The sequence below is a fragment of the Nyctereutes procyonoides genome, unplaced genomic scaffold, assembly GCF_905146905.1.
Source record: "Nyctereutes procyonoides isolate TBG_1078 unplaced genomic scaffold, NYPRO_anot_genome, whole genome shotgun sequence".
Lineage (NCBI taxonomy): Eukaryota > Metazoa > Chordata > Mammalia > Carnivora > Canidae > Nyctereutes > Nyctereutes procyonoides.
In genome coordinates, this window is record NW_026575133.1 from 14373241 (window position 1) to 14396324 (window position 23084).

At 41.8% G+C, this 23084-nt stretch overlaps 1 protein-coding gene across 2 annotated transcripts in view; it reads left to right on the forward strand.

Annotated features, from left to right (window-relative positions):
• Positions 1–8133, forward strand: part of SMC3 (structural maintenance of chromosomes 3) — a 40154-nt gene extending 32021 nt beyond the window's left edge. For both annotated transcript variants that reach the window (XM_055300109.1, XM_055300110.1), the window contains 10 exons: positions 1253–1404; positions 1854–2012; positions 2787–2894; positions 3731–3839; positions 4415–4662; positions 4745–4957; positions 5459–5650; positions 5810–5987; positions 7040–7146; positions 7726–8133. In XM_055300109.1, coding sequence (XP_055156084.1) covers positions 1253–1404; positions 1854–2012; positions 2787–2894; positions 3731–3839; positions 4415–4662; positions 4745–4957; positions 5459–5650; positions 5810–5987; positions 7040–7146; positions 7726–7797 — 1538 coding nt within the window. In that variant the 3' untranslated portion in view covers positions 7798–8133. The remainder of the gene's footprint in view (positions 1–1252; positions 1405–1853; positions 2013–2786; positions 2895–3730; positions 3840–4414; positions 4663–4744; positions 4958–5458; positions 5651–5809; positions 5988–7039; positions 7147–7725) is intronic.
• Positions 8134–23084: the final 14951 nt, after the last annotated feature.

A 23084-nucleotide genomic window follows, 5' to 3' on the forward strand; every position in this document is an offset into this window, starting at 1 on the left:
ATTCCTAATGAAAAATGTACATTAGATTTTTATTTCAAGGTCATTTGGTACAGATATAGTATTAATGGAGGAAATTGCTGTCAAAATCAAGTCTTAATAGTACTCTCAATTCTTACAAATAAAACTGGTGTTCCATGAAGAGTGTCTAGTTTAACTCACAGCAGAAATGTTGTACTATGCATTTTCTTAAAATAACTACAGTACTTTGGTATAAGGCAAAAGTGCTTTAAGTGTACTTCACAATATGTCATACAATTTAAAAAATACAAGTACTTTCAGGGCACCTGGCTTGATTAGTCAGTAGAGCATCCAATTCTTGATCTCTGGGTCATGAGTTTAAGCCCCACATTGGGTGCATAGATTACTTAAAAATACATATATAGGTACTCAGGCATCAAGAACAATCATTTTTACTGCATCATTGAGATATTCTTAATTTAAACTGACAATTAAAAATTAGCTTCTGTGCCATCAGTGCAAGCAACAGCACAGAGCAAAAGATAAATAAGCATGTTAGTTTTGAATTTGGAGGGAGCCATAGAGCATATTTAGAACTGCCCAAATTTGGCAAGATGTTGGTGCAAAGAAAATGTGGGGAGACACCAAAAGAGAGGAGAATGGTGATGGCATACATCAACTACCTTCTTGTATTTGATAATCCAGCTAGGTGGTATTTTTCTCTGTTGGGCAAGGCCTCCTCTTCCTAAGTATTTACCTTATATGGTACTTTAAGCATAATAGATTACATAGTAAATATTGCTTGAGTGAAAAGATACATAAAATATATACTTCAGGGCAGCCTAGGTGGCTTAGCGGTTTGGCTTAGCAGTTGAGCACTGCCTTCAGCCCAGAGCATGATCCTGGAGACCTGGGATCGAGTCCCACGTTGGGCTCCCTGCATGGAGCCTGCTTCTCCCTCTGCCTGTCTCTTTCTCTTGTCTCTCTGTGTCTCTCATGAATAAATAAAATCTTAAAAAATACACACACACACACACACACTTCATTTAGATCCTCTTAGGGTTTCCCAAGAATTTTGTTTTTATATAGCTTTAAGTAAAATATATGTTATTTTGAGAAAGAAATGGTAGGAGTAAAATGTCTTAGCTTATGATTGAACACATGTGGAGTAGTATTTAATTTAGCATTATTATGGTCCATAAATTTAATGAAATAACTTTTATTTGGAGGTAAAGAAAAGGAAGGAGATACACACTTTTTAAAACTAAAGACCGTTTTCCTTAGCCTTGTATATGGATTAATAATGAAATTGATCAGTTGATGAACCAAATGCAGCAGATAGAGACCCAGCAAAGGAAATTTAAAGCTTCTCGAGATAGCATATTATCAGAAATGAAGATGCTAAAAGAGAAGAGACAGCAGTCAGAAAAAACTTTTATGCCAAAGGTTCGTAAGTATGTCCCTTTTGTTATGGATTTAATTATTTAGAATTGGGATGGACCATATTTTATATGTTACCCTTTGGAGTTCATATGTTCCTTTTTTTGTAGACTCTTAATTGTCTAACAGTACCACCCTAACACATGCTAGCAGTCTTTTCTTTGTGTTCTTTTATTATGCAAGAGGATTTTTATATGATTTGGTCATGGAATATGACCGGTCCCACATACCCTGATAGTATTGTATTGTAAATATTTTTCTTACTGCTACTTAGTTCTCTCTCTATCTTTTTATTTACTTCTAATTATCAAATTAAACAGATACCTAATAGTTACTTGAGTTGATATGATTTAGTTTGCTTTAATATCAAATATAGATCGTTCTCAATTTTTTAATATTACAAATAATACAGTGACTAATACCTTTTATTAATAAATGGATGATCTGTCACATAGCAACGTAGCTTACAAAGTTTGGAGGCAAGTTTGCATGCTATGGAGTCCACCAGAGAATCATTGAAAGCAGAACTGGGAACTGATTTGCTTTCACAACTTAGTCTGGAAGATCAGAAGAGAGTAGATGCACTAAATGATGAAATTCGTCAACTTCAGCAGGCAAGTACAATTGACAAAATTTTTATTGGTAATTAGCTTTTGTGAAGTTTTCTCGCTACTAAGGGAATGCAAAAGAAGGGAACTGTGAGAAAATAGAAGAATGAAACTCGGAATTCTAATACCCGTTAAGAGTAAAATTTTTCTAAACCATTCTGGGTATGTGAGGATTATACAAGAAGTCTTCATTTTTTCATCTTATTTAATGCACATTTATCATTAGTAAGATTGAGCTTGTTAGCTTTGCTGGATCTATTGATCTAACTTTACATAATTAATATTTTGATTAAACATTTTTGTTAAAGATTTTCTTTATTTGCTTATTAGAGCACAAGCGTGGGGAGGAGCAGAGGGAGAGGGACAGACAGACTCCGTGCTGAGCACAGAGCTCAACCTCGGGCTTGATCCCAGGACCCTGAGATCATGACACGAGCCGAAATCAAGAGTAGGATGCTTAACAGACTGAGCCACCCAGGCACCCCTTCATATAACTTTTGATTTTTGAATATAGAGATGCAAACACTAAGTCCAAGAAATGAAAAGTGGATTAAAAAATATATTTGGCATTGTGTCTTATAAAAAGAATCAAGTGCACAAACTTAGCATTCTGAATAGTTAAGACAGAAAATGAAGAAAATATAGGGCTTTTTGGAAGAATATAAAGTTCCCATTGCAGCTCGTTTGAACACAAGTAGTAGAGAAGATGGATAGATTAACAGCATTCCTGTGTGTAGAATGTGCATGCCTATGTAGACAAATAATTTTCTTTTTTTCTAGGAAAACAGACAGTTGCTGAATGAAAGAATTAAATTAGAAGGTATTATTACTCGAGTGGAGACATACCTAAATGAAAATTTGAGGAAACGCTTGGACCAAGTAGAACAGGTGTGTTCTTTTTTTGTGGATTTGTTGATGACCTTATAACCTTTTGAAAGAACTTATACATGAGTGGCTTTGATTGAGAGCTTGGGCTTTGGGGACAGAAAGCACCTTACTACCGTGGGTTGGAGTTCTAGCACTGTCATCTAGTGTACGATCCTGTGCAAATAATTTAATATTCCCAAGCCTCAGTTTCCTCTTATGAAAAGGGAGCATAACAGTAATACCTGTTTCGTATGATTATCCTGGCATATTCTAGGTACTCTGTAAGTTTATTAAGTTGGTTATTAATGTTTTCTCAGTAGTCACGCTGAGAAATTTTCTAGTTACTGTATCATTACTTTTTTCCCCCTTTAGTGGATACTTTAAATATTTGTAATTATACAAAGTGTACTTTCTACTCTTTTGAATGCTTATCAAAATAACAGCTGTTGGGGAAACTAATCTATAGCAATAGGAAGCAGAATGATAGTTTTCTGGAGGCATGAGTAGAGGGAACTGATTACAGAGAGTCACAAGGGAACTTCTTGGTTTAATGAAAAAATCTGTATCTTCATTGTGGTAGTACATGGGTATGTACATTGTCATAACTCACTGAGCTCTGCACTTAAAATTGGCTCATTTTATTGGGTGTAAATTAAGCTTTGATTAAAAAACAATGTTCATAGCATTTTTTTATAGTAGAAACTAAAAACACAAATGTATATCAACAATTCAATGATTAGACAAATTTTTATATATTAATGCATAGAAAGGTAATAGCTATTGGAAACCATTGAAGTCTTAATGTTTTGAAGGTTGCAAAACTCAGATTTTGTGATTTAATGATCTTTATCTTGCAGGAACTTAATGAACTGCGAGAGACAGAAGGGGGTACTGTTCTCACTGCTACAACCTCAGAACTTGAAGCAATCAATAAAAGAGTAAAAGATACTATGGCACGATCAGAAGGTGAATTTTGATTTAGTAAAAAAAAAAAATTGGTATTTTCTTAAAAGTTAGCTTATTTGTTTGAAAAAATTGTTTGCTACAAAATGAAACTCCCAAATAAGCAAAAGTATGCACTAATGATTTTGTGTGGTTTCTATTACATAAATAATTTATAGTGAATGGAGTTTAGTGGGTTGATTATAAATAGTAACCTTTGTTTTGTTGAAATATTTGTGACAAATTTAATCACTAATTTTGTTGCCAAAAGTGTGAAATCGCTGAATTAAGTTTCTTTTGTTTTTTTTTTTTTTTTTTGCTGAATTAAGTTTCTTATCACCTAGTTGCTGTGAGAAGAAAATTATTTTAATCTTTTATAAACATTCACTAATGAGAAATATATACCTGAGTGACTAATGTACACTCCTAATTTTGTCCTGAATTATTTCATGGGTTTACACAGTAAAGTTTAAACAAACATTATCAAAACCAAAAACCTATTTATTTTTATAGATTTGGCCATTAAAATCTGGTCAGATAGCACTCTAGCTTTAAAATGGGTATTAATGGTTTAATTTGATTCCCCCCCCCATTTTTAGATTTGGACAATTCCATTGATAAAACAGAAGCTGGAATTAAGGAGCTTCAGAAAAGTATGGAACGATGGAAAAATATGGAAAAAGAACATATGGATGCTATAAATCATGATACTAAAGAACTAGAAAAGATGACAAATCGACAAGGCATGCTACTAAAGAAAAAAGAAGAGTGTATGAAAAAAATTCGAGAACTTGGATCACTTCCCCAGGAAGCATTTGAAAAGTACCAGACACTGAGCCTCAAACAGGTAGATCCTGTAGTTTTAAATTTGAAACGATGTTGCAGATTTTCTCTGCATGTGAATTTATACATCTTTTTTCTCTTTGTAGTTGTTTCGAAAACTTGAACAGTGCAACACAGAATTGAAGAAGTACAGCCATGTTAACAAAAAAGCTTTAGATCAGTTTGTAAATTTCTCTGAGCAGAAAGAAAAGTTAATAAAAAGACAAGAAGAGTTGGATAGGGGATACAAATCAATCATGGAACTGATGAATGTACTTGAACTTCGAAAATACGAAGCTATTCAGTTAACTTTCAAACAGGTATGTATCTATTTGTAGTTAATACACTGGACAAAAGCTTAGGCTATAATTCAGTTTATTACTCAGTTGGTAAGCGTTTATAAAGCTTTTTCCCTACTGATAGTTCGATCTAATACAAGTAAAAAAAATCCAGCATATAGTAATTAGAATATGCTACACAGCTCTTAAAAGGATTCAATCTGTTACTCTTGTTAAAGTATTTATCTGTGATTAGTGGGGTGCCTGGGCAGCTCAGTTGCTTAAGCATCTGCGGCTCAGGTAATGGTCCTGTTATTGAGCTCTGTGTCAGGTTTCCTGCTCAGTGGGGAGTCTGCTTTTTCCTCTCCCTCTGCCCTTGCCCTCTGTCTCTCTCTCAAATGGATAAATAAAGTCTTAAAAAAAAATATTTGTGGTTGTTTTAAGTATTTCTTTGCTTTAAAAAATACATGCAGTGCCACCTAATTAAAATTTCTATTTGAAGTGACACCTGACTTACTCATTTGTTCATTCATTCATTTTAAGGTATCCAAGAACTTCAGTGAAGTATTCCAGAAGTTGGTACCTGGTGGCAAAGCTACTTTGGTGATGAAGAAAGGAGATGTGGAGGGCAGTCAGTCTCAGGATGAAGGAGAAGGAAGTGGTGAAAGTGAAAGGGGTTCTGGGTCACAAAGCAGTGTCCCATCAGTTGACCAGTTCACTGGAGTTGGAATTAGGGTAAAATACATTTTAATATCCAGTTTTTCCCAGTATTACCGTATAATGAGATTTGTGGAATATTTTACAAATTAAATTGTTGCATTGCATGTAATTTAATTTTGAGATGATGTTGATTCTACCCCTTTTGGGTATTGAGTCATTTAAATGTTTTCTTAGGTGTCATTTACAGGGAAACAAGGTGAAATGAGAGAAATGCAACAGCTTTCTGGTGGACAGAAGTCCTTGGTAGCTCTTGCTCTGATTTTTGCTATTCAGAAATGTGATCCAGCTCCTTTTTACCTATTTGATGAGATTGACCAGGCTCTGGATGCCCAGCACAGAAAAGCTGTGTCAGGTAGTTTGGGTTTGTACTTAACAATGAGAACTTACTTAAAAAAATGATAGCTTGCCTCTTTACGAGAGATTTCTTATTGCCTAAGATATTGGGGCGGGGAGGGGGGGCTAGAGAGGGTATATATTCTGTAAGTAAAATTTCTTCTAGTACGTTTTTCAAAATTAGTGGACTACAAATCTTAGTTCTGTGAGTACAATTGATGTGTTTGTCAATTGAAAATCCTACTTCGGGGAATCCCAGGGTGGCTCAGCGGTTTAGCGCCTGCTTTCGGCCCCGGGCATGATCCTGGAGTCCCGAGATCGAGTCCCGCGTCGGGCTCTCTGCATGGAGCCTGCTTCTCCCTCTACCTGTGTCTCAGCCTCTTTCTCTCTGTGTCTTTCATGAATAAATAAATACAATCTTAAAAAAAAAAAAAAGAAAAGAAAAAGAAAGAAATCCTACTTCGGAGATCCCTGGGTGGCACAGCAGTTTAGTACCTGCCTTTGACCCAGGGTGTGATCCTGTAGTCCCGGGATCGAGTCCCGCGTTGGGCTCCAGCGATGGAGCCTGCTTCTCCCTCTGCCTGTGTCTCTGCACACCCCCCCCCCATCATGAATAAATAAATAAAATCTTTAAAAAAAAAATCCTACTTCAGTTAAACTTTTACACAGGTCTGTCATTTTAAACCTTGTTTTTCTCACCTTGTTTGGATAGCTTTGGACCTAAAATGTTGATTCTGTATTTAAAGAACCTATATTTGATCTTCAGTAAATTCAAAAGATCTTTGGGGACATGGGTAGCAAGGGAAGGTGATTCTAGTTTTTTATGTGTGAGAAAACTTTGACAATTTTAATCCTGTGTTATAAGTAGCTACTGCTTCATATTATGTAACTTTAAAACACTAGGTAAAAAATCTATCCCTAATATGTAAGAGAGTGGGTAATTTTTAGAGATGTATGCATGAAAAATAAAATTACAAGCTGTTTTGAATTTTAGGTAAGAGTAAAAATAGATGCTTTTTAAATGTTCATATCTACTTAAAAAAGGTTTTATTAAATTATTTCTTTTTATAGATATGATTATGGAACTTGCTGTACATGCACAATTTATTACAACTACTTTTAGGCCTGAACTGCTTGAGTCAGCTGACAAATTCTATGGTGTGAAGTTTAGAAACAAGGTAAATTTTTTTTCACATTTGAGTTTGTATTTGTCAAATTTTTATTTTATGTTACTTAAACCATTAAGGAAAACCTAGAAATTTGTTGCTTATGTTGATGAGTTTGTAGAGAAAGAACTTTCTTTCAAATGCCTGTGAAGTTTAGTAATTTTTTTTGTGGCATTCATTGCATTGATTTTATTTTCATTGGTATTAAGAGACATTATCTTCTTGTCTTGCCTGTTCAGTGCACAGTCCTTAACAGCTACATACAGTCATTTATATTTGGCTGGGCCACACAGCTCTTCCTGATGTTTTCAGCCGTAAGATTCTTTGAAATAGCAACATAATAAAAATTGAAAAAAACATTTGAAATTTAGATGTTAGTACTTACCCGGATCTTCAGAGTTCTAAAATGAATATTTTTTAAACTCAGGCTTTCAGCAAACACCATTAGAAAGGTCTTAGTGTTTTAGATTCCTTTGACTTGATAGGCAAAACTTATAGGTGATAAGCCTTATGTTTTAAATACTATTCTATACAGTGAGAACACTTGATTTTTTTTTTAGATTTAACACTGTTTTTACATTTTTTCTTCAGGTTAGTCATATTGACGTGATCACAGCAGAGATGGCTAAAGACTTTGTAGAAGATGATACCACTCATGGTTAATTGGAAAAAATTGTCCACTGATTTGGAAGATGTGTATAGTAATATGATTCTCATACCCAGGAATTGTACATTTAAAGCTAAATATCCAGTCACTACTAAAAGTTTTCAGACTTAAAGCATACATAGTCCTTTTATATTTCTGTCATTGTATTTTATAAGATACTCTGTAATGTTACATTTCTACTTATAGTTTAAGAGTTTTATTTCACACAACTTTTTGTAAAGTGTCCAGCTCCTGTTTTAAATTTTTTGAAATGTGCTAAATATTCTTTCCTAATTATTTTATCAATTGCCTCGTTTTTTATAGCTTCAATTAAATGTTTTATGACTAACTTATTTTATGTGGCTTTTTATTTATAGTTGTATGATTAGAAACAATTTTTTCTTAAATATCTGCCTGCTTTTTGTTTTGCCTAAGAAAAGATCTGCCTTCACCTAAAAGAAGAATTTTTTTTTTAATGTTTATATTCTGTTGAAATACATCATCAATTCCCAGTCCTGGCTGTATGCTTAAATCCCCATGGGGGTAGCTTTAAACTACTGGAGTAACACTGCTGGCCTATTTCCCTAGACTGAGTGAGTCAGTCTTTATAGAATAGGTCCTGGTTCCTACTAGTTCTAAAGTTCTGTCAGGGGATTATGACCCTTGGTGAGGATTAGAACCCTTGCTTTAACTCACTGTTGTTTTTTTTAGAATAATTTTTAATTTAAGAGGGCAGTATATTTATTAGAATTTGGGAAGATAGGTAAGAGTAGCTAAGAACACTTAAGCCAAAAAACGGAGTCATAAAATTACCTTCTTTTTCTGATTAAGTAAAAATTTGGAAAATTTTATTGAAACTTTTTTCCCTCCCTCAGATGAGGTCGGGGCCTTTTGTGACCGACTTATCTCAGCATGTTTTTAAGGTTCATCCATATTGCAGCACATACCCAAAATTCATTATTTCTGAGTGATATCCCATTGTAGGAATATATACCATTGTTTATCCATCCATTAATTAGACACTTGGCTTGTTCTCATTTTGGCTATTATAAATAACACTGCTATGAACATTCATGAACAAGTTTTTGTGTGGATATGTGTTTTCATTTTTCTTGGATTGGAATTGGTCATTCAGTAACTTTTTCACATTTTCAGGAACTGCCAGATTTTTAATTTTTTTAAAAAGTTAACTTAATTTCTACACCCAACATGGGGCTCTCAAACTCATGACTACAAGAACAAGAGTTTCTCAGACTCTTGCAACTGAGTTAGGCAGGCACCTCAGGAACTGCTAAAACTTTTCCATAGCAGTTGTACCATTTTACATCTCCACCAATAATGTATGAGGGTTATGGGTTTTCCACATTGTCACCAACACTTGTTATGATAGCCAGCCATTGTGATTTGGATTGGTATCTCATGATCTTAGTTTGTATTTTCCTGTTAACTAATGTTAAGCATCTTTTCATGTACTTATTGGTCATCTGTGTATCTTCTTTGGTGAGATACTTATTCATATTTTTTGCACATTTTAGAATTACTATAGAACATAAAGAGTTTTATTTATTTATTTTTAAAGATTTTATTTTATTTATTCATGAGAGGCAGAGAGAGAAGCAGGCTCCATGCAGGGAGCCCAACGTGGGACTCGATCCCAGGTCTCAAAGATCACACCCCAGGTGAAAGCGACGCTAAACTGCTGAGCTACCAGGACTGCCCTAAAGAGTTCTATTAAGAGTTCTTAATATTCTGGATACAAGTCCTTGTCAGGTATAACTTGCTAATACTTTCTCCCAGCCTGTGAATTATCTCTTTGCTTTCCAAATGGTGTCTTTTGAAAGGTAACATTTAAAAAATAATAATAAACTGGGCAGCCTGGGTGGCTCAGGGGATTTAGTGCCGCCTTCAGCCCAGAGCGTGATCCTAGAGACCCGAGATCGAGTCCCACATCGGGCTCCCTGCATGGAGCCTGCTTCTCCCTCTGCCTTTGTCTCTGCCTCTCTCTGTTTCTCATGAATAAATAAATAAAATCTTAAAAAAACAAAACTTATACAGTCCTAGTTCTTCAAATAAGGACACTAATCAGATTCAATTAATCATCTCTTTAAAGGCCTGTTCTCCAAGTACTGTCATAGAGCAGTACTGGGAGTTGAGACTTGAACACACGGATTTGGGGGAGGGTGGGAGGAGACCAGCCCATAACAATTGCCATGGTATATTTGTCACTCAACATGGGTACATTTAGTTTATCAGCTAAACTCCAGATTATATTCAGATTGCAGTTTTTCCACTAATATAGTGGAAAACTTTTTTCTCAGATCCCACAAGGGGATTTCTAGTACATTATATTTGGTTGTCATAGCTCCTCTGGTCTGTGATAGTTTCTCAGTCTGTTTTTTCCTATCTTGCAGTTTTGAGGAGTACTTTGTAGAGTATTTTGTTTTGATAGGAGTGTTTTGTAGAGTATCTCTCATTTTGGGTTTCCCTGATTTTTTTCCATAGACTGGTGTTAAATAATACCACAGCGATGAAATGTTCCCATCACATATCAGTGGAACCGGTTATTAACATGTCTTACCTTAATCACCTGCCTAAGATCATTTGCCAGTTTCTTCCCTGTAAAATTAACTTTTTTTTTAACTCCATTCTTTGGAAGCAAGTGATTAAGTGCAGGCCACATTGGGATACTCCTATGACCTTGGAAATCTTTATTCTAGTAGGTTTTGTAGATTCTTTAGGGTTTTCTACATTGACAAATCATGTCTCCATAAATAGAGACTATTTTATTAATTTTAATAAATTATTCAGAGCTCGTGCACAGGCAGGGGCAATGGGGGTGGAAGCAGAGATAGCAGACTCCCCACTGAGCAGGGGACTGGATGTGGGGCTCAATCCCAAGATCTGGTATCGAACTGAGCTGAAGGCAGATGCTTAATTGACTGAGCCACCCAGGTGCTTCATAGAGACTGTTTATTTTCTTCCTTTTCAATATCTTTTTTTTTCCCCTGATTTCTCTCCCTAGAGTTTATAGTTGCTTAGGTAACAGGAGAGTTGGTTTGTTAGCTACTCTATTAGTGAAAGCCAGAAATCCCTACTGAGGCATTTTTAAAAGGAAGTAGTTTTGTGTAAATTAAAAATGTACATTCAGGGGGATCCCTGGGTGGCTCAGCGGTTTAGCCCCTACCTTTGGCCCAGGGCATGATCCTGGAGTCCTGGGATCGAGTCCCACGTCAGGCTCCTGGCATGGAGCCTGCTTGTCCCTCCTCCTGTGTCTCTCTGCCTCTCTCTCTATCATAAATAAATAAATCTTTTTAAAAATGTACATTCACTTCCATTTTGACTTGCTGAATTGATAGAATTTAAATGTTTAGTATATTGCTTATATTGTAATTTGCTAGAATATGATTGATCTTCCCAGGGGCACCTGGGTGGCTCAGTTGGTTAAGAGTCTGACTTGATTTTGGCTCAGGTTATGATCTCAGGGCTATGAGATGGAGTCCTGCATCTTGCTCCACGTTCAGTGGAGAGTCAGATTCACCCCTACATTCTGTCTCTCATATCTTTGTGTGTGTGTGTGTGTGTGTGTGTGTGTGTGTTTATGATTAATCTTCCCTGATAGAATTTAGTGTAAGATATATTCTAAGTAGTCCCCATTCAAAGGGTTATATAAGCAGAGTATCTTTCTAATATTCCTAAAATGATTCTTAGGTGTCTCCCTATAAATAGTCCTTATGAGTCACTGTGTATAGTCCATTCGGGGCTGCCCGCAAATGTTTTTAAAACCCATATTCTGGGACGCCTGGGTGGCTCAGCGGTTGAGCGTCTGCCTTTGGCTCGGCATGATCTCGGAGTCCTGGGATTGAGTCCTGCATCAGACTCCCCAAGGACCCTGGCTCTCCCTCTGCCTGTGTCTCTGCCTCTCTCTCTTATGAATAAGTAAATAAAATCTTTAAAAGAATAAAATAAAACCCATATTCTTGGGGCATCCGGTGGCTCAATTGGTAAACCACCTGACTCTTCATTTCAGCTCAGGTCTTGATTTCAGGGTTGTGATTCAAAGCCCCACATTGAGCTCCATGCTGGGCATGGAGCCTACTTAAAAGACAATAAAACCCATATTCTTTGCTATATCCTAGTGATGACATAAGGTTATTAATTCTAATGAATAGAAATTATTCTACGAATAGAAAAATGTGGAGAAATACCAACTTTTGAAAAAATGATGCAATTTTTAGAAACTTGAGTTTACTCTGAATAGTGTTTTATAATAGAAGTATAGAAAAGATGAAAGATGAATTTTGGAAGATTTTTTTTTTAAACAAGAGATAACCCTTTTTAAAAACATTTGGTTAATTATCCTAATATTACACTATATGTTAACTGGAATTTAAGTAAAAACTTGAAACAAAAAACAGTAACAGAAAACATTTAGTTCTTAAAAAGAATTTCCCTCCTAGCTCTGGATAGAGGACTATCCCTTTCATTTGGCTTCCCACAAAGGGAGAATACCAGTGTTGAAGAAAAGAGAACCGTATTAGGATTCTGTCGTCATCCAGCAGATGGTCTCCTTAAATAAGGAGCAGCATTGCGTTGCTGGGATGCTTGCCACAGAGGTGCAGAAAGTATGTTCTGTCTTAAGGATCTTTACAATTTTAGAAATAGTATTCATTCTTCCTCTTTACCTTTTACTCAGGGTTAAATCCTTATCCTGGAAAACTAACCCAAGTTTGCATATTTATGCTGAGTCTGCTATGTTAAACAGGGGAAGAGTAAGTAGAAAACATACATATTAATGCAGTTAAAATTGGTGACAGCACAGTGTTAATCCTAGAAATACCTAGAAAATAGGTTTTTCCTGCTTGAGGATTTTTCTGTATGGAATTAGGTAGAAATTATCCTCTACTTTTGTGTGAAGATTCAGCAATAGTGAAAACGTTGATCCCTAGGCTTCATACTTTTTTGGGAGAAACAAGTAGCTCTTTTCCTTCACTTCTGGGAAAAATGATGGAATCTATTTCCAGAAGTTTCTAGAAGTATGTTATATAGCCTTTGTTTTGGTCACAGTAACTAATTTTCAACAAAGTAGATTGATTTAGTTATATCTCTAGGAGGAATATTAAATATGGCAGGAGCTCAAGATTTTGTAAAGCATTTGCTCTTAAATACAGCTTTTTTTGTTCAACACTTTCTCTAAGCTAAAAATACCAGGACCTTGCACATAGGATATATTTAGATCTAAAGATACAAGTTTTTTTTTAGTCTAATACTTTTTATAGATGAGGAAATTTGAAGCCCAGGTTAACGCCCAGGTTAATGAGCACACACAGCTGACGTCCCTAAGTAGAGCCTACTTTCCAATACCTGAGTACTTTGTTCCTGTTACTTAACCGTGAAAATGAAGATCTATCCTATTTATACTGTCCTGATTGATGCTGTTACACAGAGTAACAGATTTTAAGGGTGAGTTACCACCTTCTTTTTGTTTTCTTCATCCTTTCCCTCCCTTTTTCTTTAGACTTCACCTATTTAGGTGGAGTCTGATTGCTTGTCTCAATATCCTAGGGGGACTGGATTACTCCTGGCTGCCAGTCTTCTGTGTGGAAGATGCCAGTGTTGCTCCATAAATCTGCCACCGCGTGGCACTCCATCTCCCCTTCCTAGAGACGAAGAGTCTCCTGGGTGTAAGAGCCCTTGTGGCAGCCAGTAGCTGCGCAGGGATATGAGGCAGCACAGAGATTAGATTTGCAAAGAGAACATGGATATATTTACTCTCTTAAGTCATCGCATTGGCTGGTTGAAGTCTATTGCAAAGAGAACATTAGCATTTGAGTGTTCTCTTTTATGGATTCCCTGTGGTTTCAGACCGGCGCGTGGTATGTTGATTACATAACACACAAGCTTTCAAGTGTGGAGTGATATACCAAGTCCAGCCATGAGCTTCATAATTTAAGTCTGAAATTGTTCAGCCATCAAAAATGATGGTTTTAAAAACTGGTAACATAGACATGTACATACAGGTGAAAGAGAAGAAAGAAAATTGAATTTGAAAAACCTTAAGACCAAATCATTTGGAACTAAGGTCAGAGACCATACGTAACATATAGTAAAAAAACCAATGCCACTTCTAAGGCAGAAGCCTTGGCTAGGAGAGCTTTTTTCCAACAGGAATCTATCATACCACCTCAGAATGATGTCTCAAATGTTGGTAAGATTGAGGCTTTGGTCTACTTTATGAATTGCTATTGCTAATTTTTCTCTAAATCCTAAATTCCTGCATTTAATTCCAGGACCGCTAGAGGGGGCCCTTGACACATGCCAATCCCTCCTTGGCCTTTCTCAGTCCATTTTACAAACTCCTTTCCTCTCTGATTCCTCATTAGTTGAGTTCCAGGAGCGATGAGAAGGTCGAGGTGTGATATTCTTGAGATTTATCTGTTACAGGAGTTTATGAGCTAAGTGATAACTGCTTGCAGCTCAGTCATAAGTGGATGTTTCAGCCAAGCTACCTAGTGCTTGCAGCAGGTGTATTGCTATTTAGAAAGCTGTGCAGCAGCCCTTTAATGAGACCTTGTTAACAAAATGGCAGCCCTTTTTTCCGAAGTCCTACTTGTTTCTCAGAGCAGTACTTTTCTCTGCCTGTGCCTTCTGAGTCTCATACACACCCAGAGAGATTGCCTTAGTATTTCTTACATACTATTTCTGACCCTAACCCAGCATCCCTTAACTGAAACAACTTCACCCATTTTGTTGCTTTTCATTTGACCATTTCTAGGTCATCTTCCCCACAAGACTGAGTCCGAATTAGGATCTGTTAATTTGGTCTCAGAATGACGGGAATACTTGCTGATTTGTTTTCTTATTAGGAAGCATATTAGAACCCCTGTAGCCTTGGAGAAAATCCTATCTTTAGGATTGTTCCAGAAGTCCAGATTCTTTTTTTTTCTTTTTAAAAAAGATTTAATTTATTCATTCATGAGAGACCCACAGAGAGAGAGGCAGAGATATAGGCAGAGGGAGAAGCAGGCTCCATGCAGGGAGCCGGATGTGGGACACGATCCCGGGACTCCAGGATCACACCTGGGCCGAAGGCAGACGCTTAACCGCTGAGCCACCCAGGGATCCCAGTCTAGTTTCTATACTACTTAGGAACCGTGTTCATCTCCGTTGGTGAGCAGGTGTGTAGGAGCATGTGTGCATATAGCCCTGCTTTCTGTTCCCCAGGTGTGGTTGCGCGCAGGCCTAAGTTTTATCCTTCACGATGCTAACTTTATGACCCTGCTGTGAATGCTGGCACGGAGCATGGATGGTCTCATGATGGACAGGAGTTTAAGGTACAAGTAGATAGGGATCCCTGGGTGGCACAGCGGTTTGGCGCCTGCCTTTGGCCCAGGGCGTGATCCTGGAAACCCGGGATCGAATCCTACGTCGGGCTCCCGATGCATGGAGCCTGCTTCTGTCTCTGCCTCTCTCTCTCTCTCTGTGACTATCATAAATTAAAAAAAAAAAAAAGGTACAAGTAGATAAATACACAACATGGTGTTTCAATTCTGAGAAGGAGAGCTTCTATCTTTCATCTCACTTGTGAGATTAAAGCTCTGAGGAACCTCCTAGAAAGTGAGACTACTGAAGTGGTTGCCAAAGAGGTCTTTTCTAGGACCCCTTTGTTTTCTTTTTCCTGTGGACATGCCCCTGGGGTGTCTAACCTCTGCCTTTAGCTGAGTAGTAGAAAGAGATGTTTGATCTCAGGTGGTTATCTTCATCCCTTGGGGCAGAGGCATGAGGATTAGCCTTTAGAAACTGTGCCTTTGCTGTGTATTGATTTATACAGGCTAACCTGGTGTATGTGACTTAATAGTCATTAATTACCTACTAAGTCCCAGACAGGCCCTTTTATCATCTCACTTAAGGACAGAGGTGAGTAGATTTAACCCCAACCTCCAGAAGATGAAATTGAGCTTCCACGAGGGTGAAGTAACTTGCCTAAAAATTCCCATTAGAAAGTGGTGGAGCTGAGAATAGAATCTTAGTCTCTCCAGAGCCGACCAGACCTCTCTGGCTTCCTTTATAAAACTCAAAATGGGGGGGGGGGGCGGGTGTCTAGCTGGTTCAGTCAGTAGAGCATATGGCTCTTGACCTCGGGGTGTCGTGAATTCAAACCCCACGTTGGGCGTGGAGCCTACTTAAAAAAAAAAAAAACTCCGAATTAAGTTGGTGCCAATATTTGCAGCTCAGCCAGCCATAATATAGAGTGAGAGGCACCTCTGAAGCAGATGCTTTCAGAGCTGTCGACAAATCTGGGGAGTATTTGTGGAGCTCTATTCTCTCCTGCAGCCTCCCCGCTTCGTCCCACTCTGCCCCCCAGAGATGCCAGGCTGCAGAAGCAGAAGGCTTCGTCATAACGAGATCCTGGGCTATGCGGGCTCTCCCAGATGGTGCCCAAGAAGGGGCTGCCCATCCTAAACCAGGGGCCCTTCTTCTCACACTGCGCAACTCACATACACCTTTGCAGAGGAGAGGGCCAGTTGAGGGCTTTGATTCTGGAATTCTCTAGAGGTAACCTTCAGCTTTTCTCACCTCCACCAACCCTATCCACTGCCCCCAATTTTAAAAAGGACAAGACTGCACATTGAGCCCTGCTGTGACCCCACCCCTCTTCTCTGACCACGCTGCTTGGAGGGCAGCTTTCCTGGAGGGGAGCCTGGGTTCATCTCTCATTTATCTTCCAGGTCAGAAGAGCAGGCCTGTGATATTGGTCCCCCCTCCCCTTGCCACACCGTTCCCTTTCTCTTTTGGTCCTCAAATCCATTTAATTATTCCTCGCTTTGTAGTTTGCAGATGTCAGAAGGTTTATAAGCAGAGAGTTGAGACATTTGAGGTAGAGAAGGATATGGAAGTTGATAAAACTAAGAATAGTTCCAGGTCACCAAGCTATTAAATGCAGTAGTGCAGAGGCAGATGGTGGGGGGGGGTGATTTGTTCTGAGGCTCTGGGGTCTCCACAAGTCATATCCCCTTTTTGGGACCTCCCGAGTCTATTCTCGCTCCAACAGACTGAATGTAAAGCAGGGGCAAGGACAGAACTCTGATTTCCTGAATCAAACCGTTATTCTTGCCCCATAATCCCCACCCTGCCGCTTTAAAAGCAAAAACCTTCATCTTCTTTTATTCACCTTCGTTAAAATAAAATCTCTTTAAGACCCTTTATCCTGCAAGCACCTGGGTGGTTCAGTGGGTGAGCGTCTGCCTTTGGCTCAGGGCATGATCCCGGTGTCCTGGGATCAAATCCTGCATCAGGCTCCCTGTAGGGAGCCTGCTTCTCCCTCTGCCTGTGTCTCTGCCTCTCTCTGTGTGTCTCTCATGAATAAATAAAGCCTTTACCTACAAGCGCCATGAGGCTTGAGACCACATCCATCTGTTTCTTGTTTTATTGTTTGTTTTTTGTCATTTTTATCCAGTGAGCATTTGTCGAATGAATGATTGATAGCGCAGCTGGCACTTGCTGAGCACGGACTATATGCCGGGCTCTGCGCTGAGTGATTTAGCTTAATTATGGCAGCTGAGCCTTATAACCTTGACAGAGAAACTGTTGTTCTTGTTTTCCAAAGAAAGCCACTCAAAGAGGCTATTTCCCCACCCACAGCCATGCAGCTCTGAGTGGTGGCCGCCGGGCCCAGCAGGCCTGTCCTCCTCTCAGGTCCCCTGCGTCATGGTCAGTAAGCCTTCCACCTGCCAGTGGGCCGTTTCCTGTCACCCCCACACTGCCTCTCAGTGACTTCTCCCACAGACTCTATTTCTATCTTCATCATGGTTCTCTCTGATGAGCTTCTCCCCATAGAGAAGGAGTGGGTGTTCCAGAGAAGCTGTGCTCTGTGGGGTCTGCATCGCCCCATCCTAGAGATAAACCTGATGACTAGGGAAGAATCTAGAATAATTTCACTAGAGCTTTGTCTAGACATGTATGTGGGACCCTATATACCAGCTCATTAGCACACTGGAACAGTTCTCATCTAATCTGAGCTAATCTAAGTTACCTCAGTTTCCCTTGGGGTGCCAGAGGCAGCTTCTCCAGCTTTTACTCCTTCCCCCCACCGCCCCGGAGGAGATTCTGAACCCCAGATCTGGGGCCAGGCCCAGGAGGGCCACAGGCTATGCCTGTTAACCAGGGAACTCAACCGGCCTCAAGGTCAGGCCCTTTGAGAGCTCTGACCTCTGGGACAAAGGGTGGTCTGTGAATCTGGGAGCTGTCCTGCCTGAGGCATCTACGCAAAGGAAAGTGCCAGATTTTTTTGTTTGTTTTATTTTTATCTGAATCGGGAAATGAAACTCACATCTGTACTAAGGTAAACAGTATGCAGCCTCTGGTTGTGGGAGCTTGGGGTCCCTGAAACTGGCTTAACAAAGGCCTCCAAGCTAGAGCGGGAGGCAACAGAGACAATCAACCAGAGTCGCCTCCACCCTGGCCCCCCGTGGTGTGTGCCACCTGCCCCATTTCACTTGGGGGCTTAAGCGAATTCCTATCTTGAGGGGAGATTTTGGTTTAAACTTAGCAGCTTGACTCATAAGCCTCCTTAATAGAAGGGACCTGGAAGCTCCCAGCTGAGAGTCCAGGCCTGCTAGCAGTTTGAGGTGGGATTTGGGGGATAATGGCAGCCCAGGTGTAGCTGGAGGACCTTACAGCTCCCCGCCACCCTGTTCACCAGTGGGTTGTTCTTTTTTTAATTATTTATTTGAGAGAGAAAGAGAGAGAGCAAGGACAAGGAGGGGGAATAGCAGAGGCAAAGGGGGAAGCAGACTCCCCACTGAGGAGGGAACCTGACTTGGGGCTTGATCCCAGGACCCAGGATCATGACCTGAGCTGAACGCAGACAGTTAGCTGACTGAGTCACCCAGGCGCCCCTACACCAGTAGTTCTGAGGGAGCATTGTTGGAAGCTGAGAGCCAGGACCTAGGATGAGCGGGCAAGGACCAGCTTGGTGGTTGTCTCTTGCCCAGCCAGTGTGAGTCTGGCCACCAAGAAGCCTCCTGCCCACCACCCCCCCCACACACCCGCATGGCTCATATCTGGCAGCCAGAATCCAGACCTGAGCCTCCCTGACTCTGAATCCACACCAGGCCCTGTTCTGGTAGGTAGGCCAGTCTGTCACAGACTTCATTCCAACTCAATGTCCTGTCCAGAGGGCTTCCCATCTCCTGCTCTCCCTGCTGCTCTCACTCCTGCACCCATCTTCCATGCTTGCCCCACCTCTTCCAAAAACCTCTTCTATCACTAAGCCTTCCAGAAACTTTGGCTTCAATTAAAACACCGGAAACTTCCTTTTGCCCCCTGATTTCCTCTGAGATCTCTCATCCTTGACACTCTTTTTGATGAAGACCACATCTTCTCACCTACTGCTTCTCTCGGGCTTAGGAAGAGGAACCACTGAACTCCTGGCCTCCCCACTGTTGTTCAGCAAAATCACTCCTCGTACTCAAGACACGGTGCACATTGCCTTTAGCTCAGCCTTCCTCTCCATTCTATGAACTGTCATCATCCACAGGGACTCTCCCCTCCTTCCCAGTGTCCACCCTCAGGGGTCCTCCCTCCCACCTCTGGCGTCATCCCTAACACATGAGATCTGCGTGGAAGCATACATTTTGAAAAGTTAGAACAAGATTCTCATGCACAGTATAGAAGGATGTATTGGAGATTGATTTGTTTTTTTGTTTTTAATTTTTATTTATTTATGATAGTCACACAGAGAGAGAGAGAGAGAGGCAGAGACACAGGCAGAGGGAGAAGCAGTCTCCATGCACCGGGAGCCTGACGTGGGATTCGATCCTGGGTCTCCAGGATCGCGCCCTGGGCCAAAGGCAGGCGCCAAACTGCTGCACCACCCGGGGATCCCTGGAGATTGATTTGTCTCATTAATGAGGGAAACAGCAGGACAACCGGACAAGGTTATAGGTCAAGTAAACCATAATCTTTGGGGTACCTTTCTAGCCCACAGGATCATTTCCAATTTCCCAATCCTTGATTTTTTTTGTAAGCTAACACCTAATTTGATGAAGTCTGGGCCCTAATCAGTAGAAAAGAGTGGGTGACCTTCCCCTAGAGAGTCAGAGGACCCCGGGGGGTCTGTTGGACACTGCTCTAGTGTGGCTCTGCAAGAGCATCCAATAGGTTTGTTGTCTTCTTTCCCAGTATCAGAAGCATTTTCTAAACACCTGAAGCATCTCTGAATACCCACTCCAGTCCTCAAAAGCATGACCTTGAGGAAGGTAGCTCACAGGGTCTCAGGGTTACCAGAGGAGTAACAGAAGGTAGCTGTGGGCAAGCCCTGCTATGTCTCTGCTGGGGAGGTGGGGAGGAAAGGAAGCGTGGAGGAGAGCAAGAGTCAGGGCTTGCACCAGTGGGAATGAGTGGATGGATTCGGTGGATGACAGCGTTACACAACCAGCATTGGGTAAGGGCCTGGTACATAAAAACCCTGGGTGCTGTGAAGAAACATTTCACAGATGAGGAAACTGAAGCTCAGGTTGGGAATGGCCCCAAGGTACCAGGTTAGTAACTGGTGAAGCCCAGAGTTAATCCGTGCCTGGGTCTCCTGAGCCATAAGCGTGTGGGAGGTAGAAGTGACTTGTGCACATGCACACGTGTGCCTGCTGGGTGGGAGAGAGGAGGTGACCTCCTCTGTGTGTGTGCATGTGCGTGTGCACATGTGTGCCTGCGGGGTGGCGGGGAGGAGGTGACTTCCTTTAGCTGCAGGTGCGGAGCCCAGGCCTGGTGCGGCCATACACGTCTAAACAAAGCCAAGTGCAGGAATCCGCCCGGCCCCGCTGCAGGGCCCTCGTTCCTGTCCCTCTCGAGCACTGCCTCCTAAGACCTCTGGGAATGAGCTCAGAGGGCGGGGGCACCGGGGTGACTGCAGCTGGCATGGCCTTTGACAGATTCGTCTTCTGACTTCAGCGCTGTTCCCAGGCAGGAAGGGTTTCTGCCATTGCACGCAGTGGCAGGAGGAGGGGGCAGCCGGGGGGCTCTGGGGTCTGTAATCGGATCGGAGGCTGTGACGGTGACAGCTGCGGCGCCAGGGGCCTGAGGAAGGGGCTCTTGGGCAGATGGGGAAAGCTGGGCGCGGGGTTTGTGCTCATCCATCATCCTGGAGGCAGCTCTCCAGGCCGCCGGGACCCTCACTCAGCATCGCGTCCCCAGCACCCAGTGCCACCAATGCCGCCTGTCCAGGCATGTTGTCTCCTACATGGGAAGGGTCCCAGGGAAGCTCGATCCATGAAGGAGGCAGTACTTGTAGGTTCTGGAAAAAAGCAGGGTTTGTGAATCCCAGCCCCGCCGTTCGCTGGTTGTGTGGTCAGGGCCAAGGTTACCTCCTGCCTCTACTTCCTCTCTGCCAAATGGAAACACTGCGGGACCATCTTAAAAAGAGGGGTGTCGGGATCCCTGGGTGGCGCAGTGGTTTGGCGCCTGCCTTTGGCCCAGGGCGCGATCCCGGAGACCCAGGATCGAATCCCACGTCGGGCTCCCGGTGCATGGAGCCTGCTTCTCCCTCTGCCTGTGTCTCTGCGTCTCTCTCTCTCTGTGTGTGACTATCATAAATAAATAAAAATTAAAAAAAATTAAAAAATTAAAAAAAAAAGAGGGGTGTGGACTCACTTTAGCAAGGACTCGATAGCCAGCTGCAATAGTTTCTGGTGCATTGAAGATGGAACATCAGTGCACAGGTGTCTATTACTGTGTAACAAGTGCCACCCAAACTCAGTAGATTGAAACCATTGCCATTTTATTCTATGTCATGGTTTTATGGGTCAGGAATTCGGGCAGGACTCAGCGAGGTGACTCTGCTCCACGTGGTATCACTGGCAGTCACCCGAGTGAGATTTGCCTGGCGGATGGGCTGACCTGGAGGGCACGAGGTGGCTTCGCTCCTGGATCTGTGTGATGCTAGGGGAACCAGCCATGAGTGGACAGGACTTCCGCATTATTCAATTTGTCGAGCAAGTCAGAAGCCCAGCACAGGTCCAGGGTGAGGGGAACTGGCCATGATTTTGCAGATCTTTAATCTACCACAGACACCCTCATATAGGCCCTTACAAAGTGTTTATTTAGAACTCTTTCAGTGGCGTGTTGGGGGAGTGGGGAGAGTCCATGGCCAGCCACCAGGAAGCCTGGGTTTCAGTTGAGCCCACCATCCTTTGAGTCCCTGTTCCTCTCAAGGCCTTAGATCTGATGCCAGGAAACTAGAGAGAGGAAGAGAGTATTTCTGGGTTTTGGACTTCAGCCTGACCTGCTTCTCATGCTGGTGACATCAGGCAAGTCCTCTCCCTTCCCAGAATCCCACTTCCTGGTCAGTGGAGTGAGAAAGAGGTTGCACTTGGTGCCATGGAATCTTTCCCAGGGATCAAACCCCTGAGGGGCTAGCTGGCGCTGCTGGGGAAACTGGGAGCAGCCTGGCTTCATGCTGGCTTCCAGAGGGGTCTGTGTGCCTCTCACCTTTAGCCAAGCCATAGAAAACCGGCTTTACACAGTTCAACAGGAAGGACGTGGCTGGTCTATTTAAAAATGGATTCATAAAGATGGATTCCCAAGGCATAAGAACAGGAATGGGTGTACAAACACGGGGATTGGGATTCCCGGACTCTCCTCAGGAAAGCTGAGGCCTGAAGTGTACTCACCTGCTCTGTGAGCTCCAGAGGGGCAGGGACCTGAGATATGCATCCCTGACTGAGAGCCCGGCTGCGAATCCCTCCACTTACTGTTCTAAACCAGTCTCCTTACCTAGAAGATCCCCAGAGTGGCCAAGCAGGCCAGAAGGGGGTGGTCTCCAAAAGGCCAGCAGAAAGCAGAGCTCAGCCTCTGCCCCGGACCCTTCAGGACCATTCTGGAGCCCTGGATGCTCTGTGGCGTCCACGGGCCTGGCCATCCTGGGGAAAGAGTCAGGCAACAGGGCTCTGCTCATCCATGGAGGCAGTCAGGGAGGGTGGGCAAGGAGTGTTCTGGCCCAGGGCCAGGGCTGTGGGATTTACAGTCATCCTGGGGCCTTGGAGCAGCTTTTTTATTTTGAGACCATGAGTAATTGAGCCAACTGTGCGGTATCCCACAGCCGGCCCTGCCTCTTCCCACTCACAAACACACACGCATTTACACCTGTTCCACATGCATATATATACACACACACACACACCTGTACACATCATTTGGAGAGACAGAAGAAGTACCTTGTATAGAAGGCTTGTGCTGGGCATGTACCAGGTGCTTTTCCTATACTATCTCACAAAATCCTGACAACTCTTTAAATGGAACCTCATTATCCCCA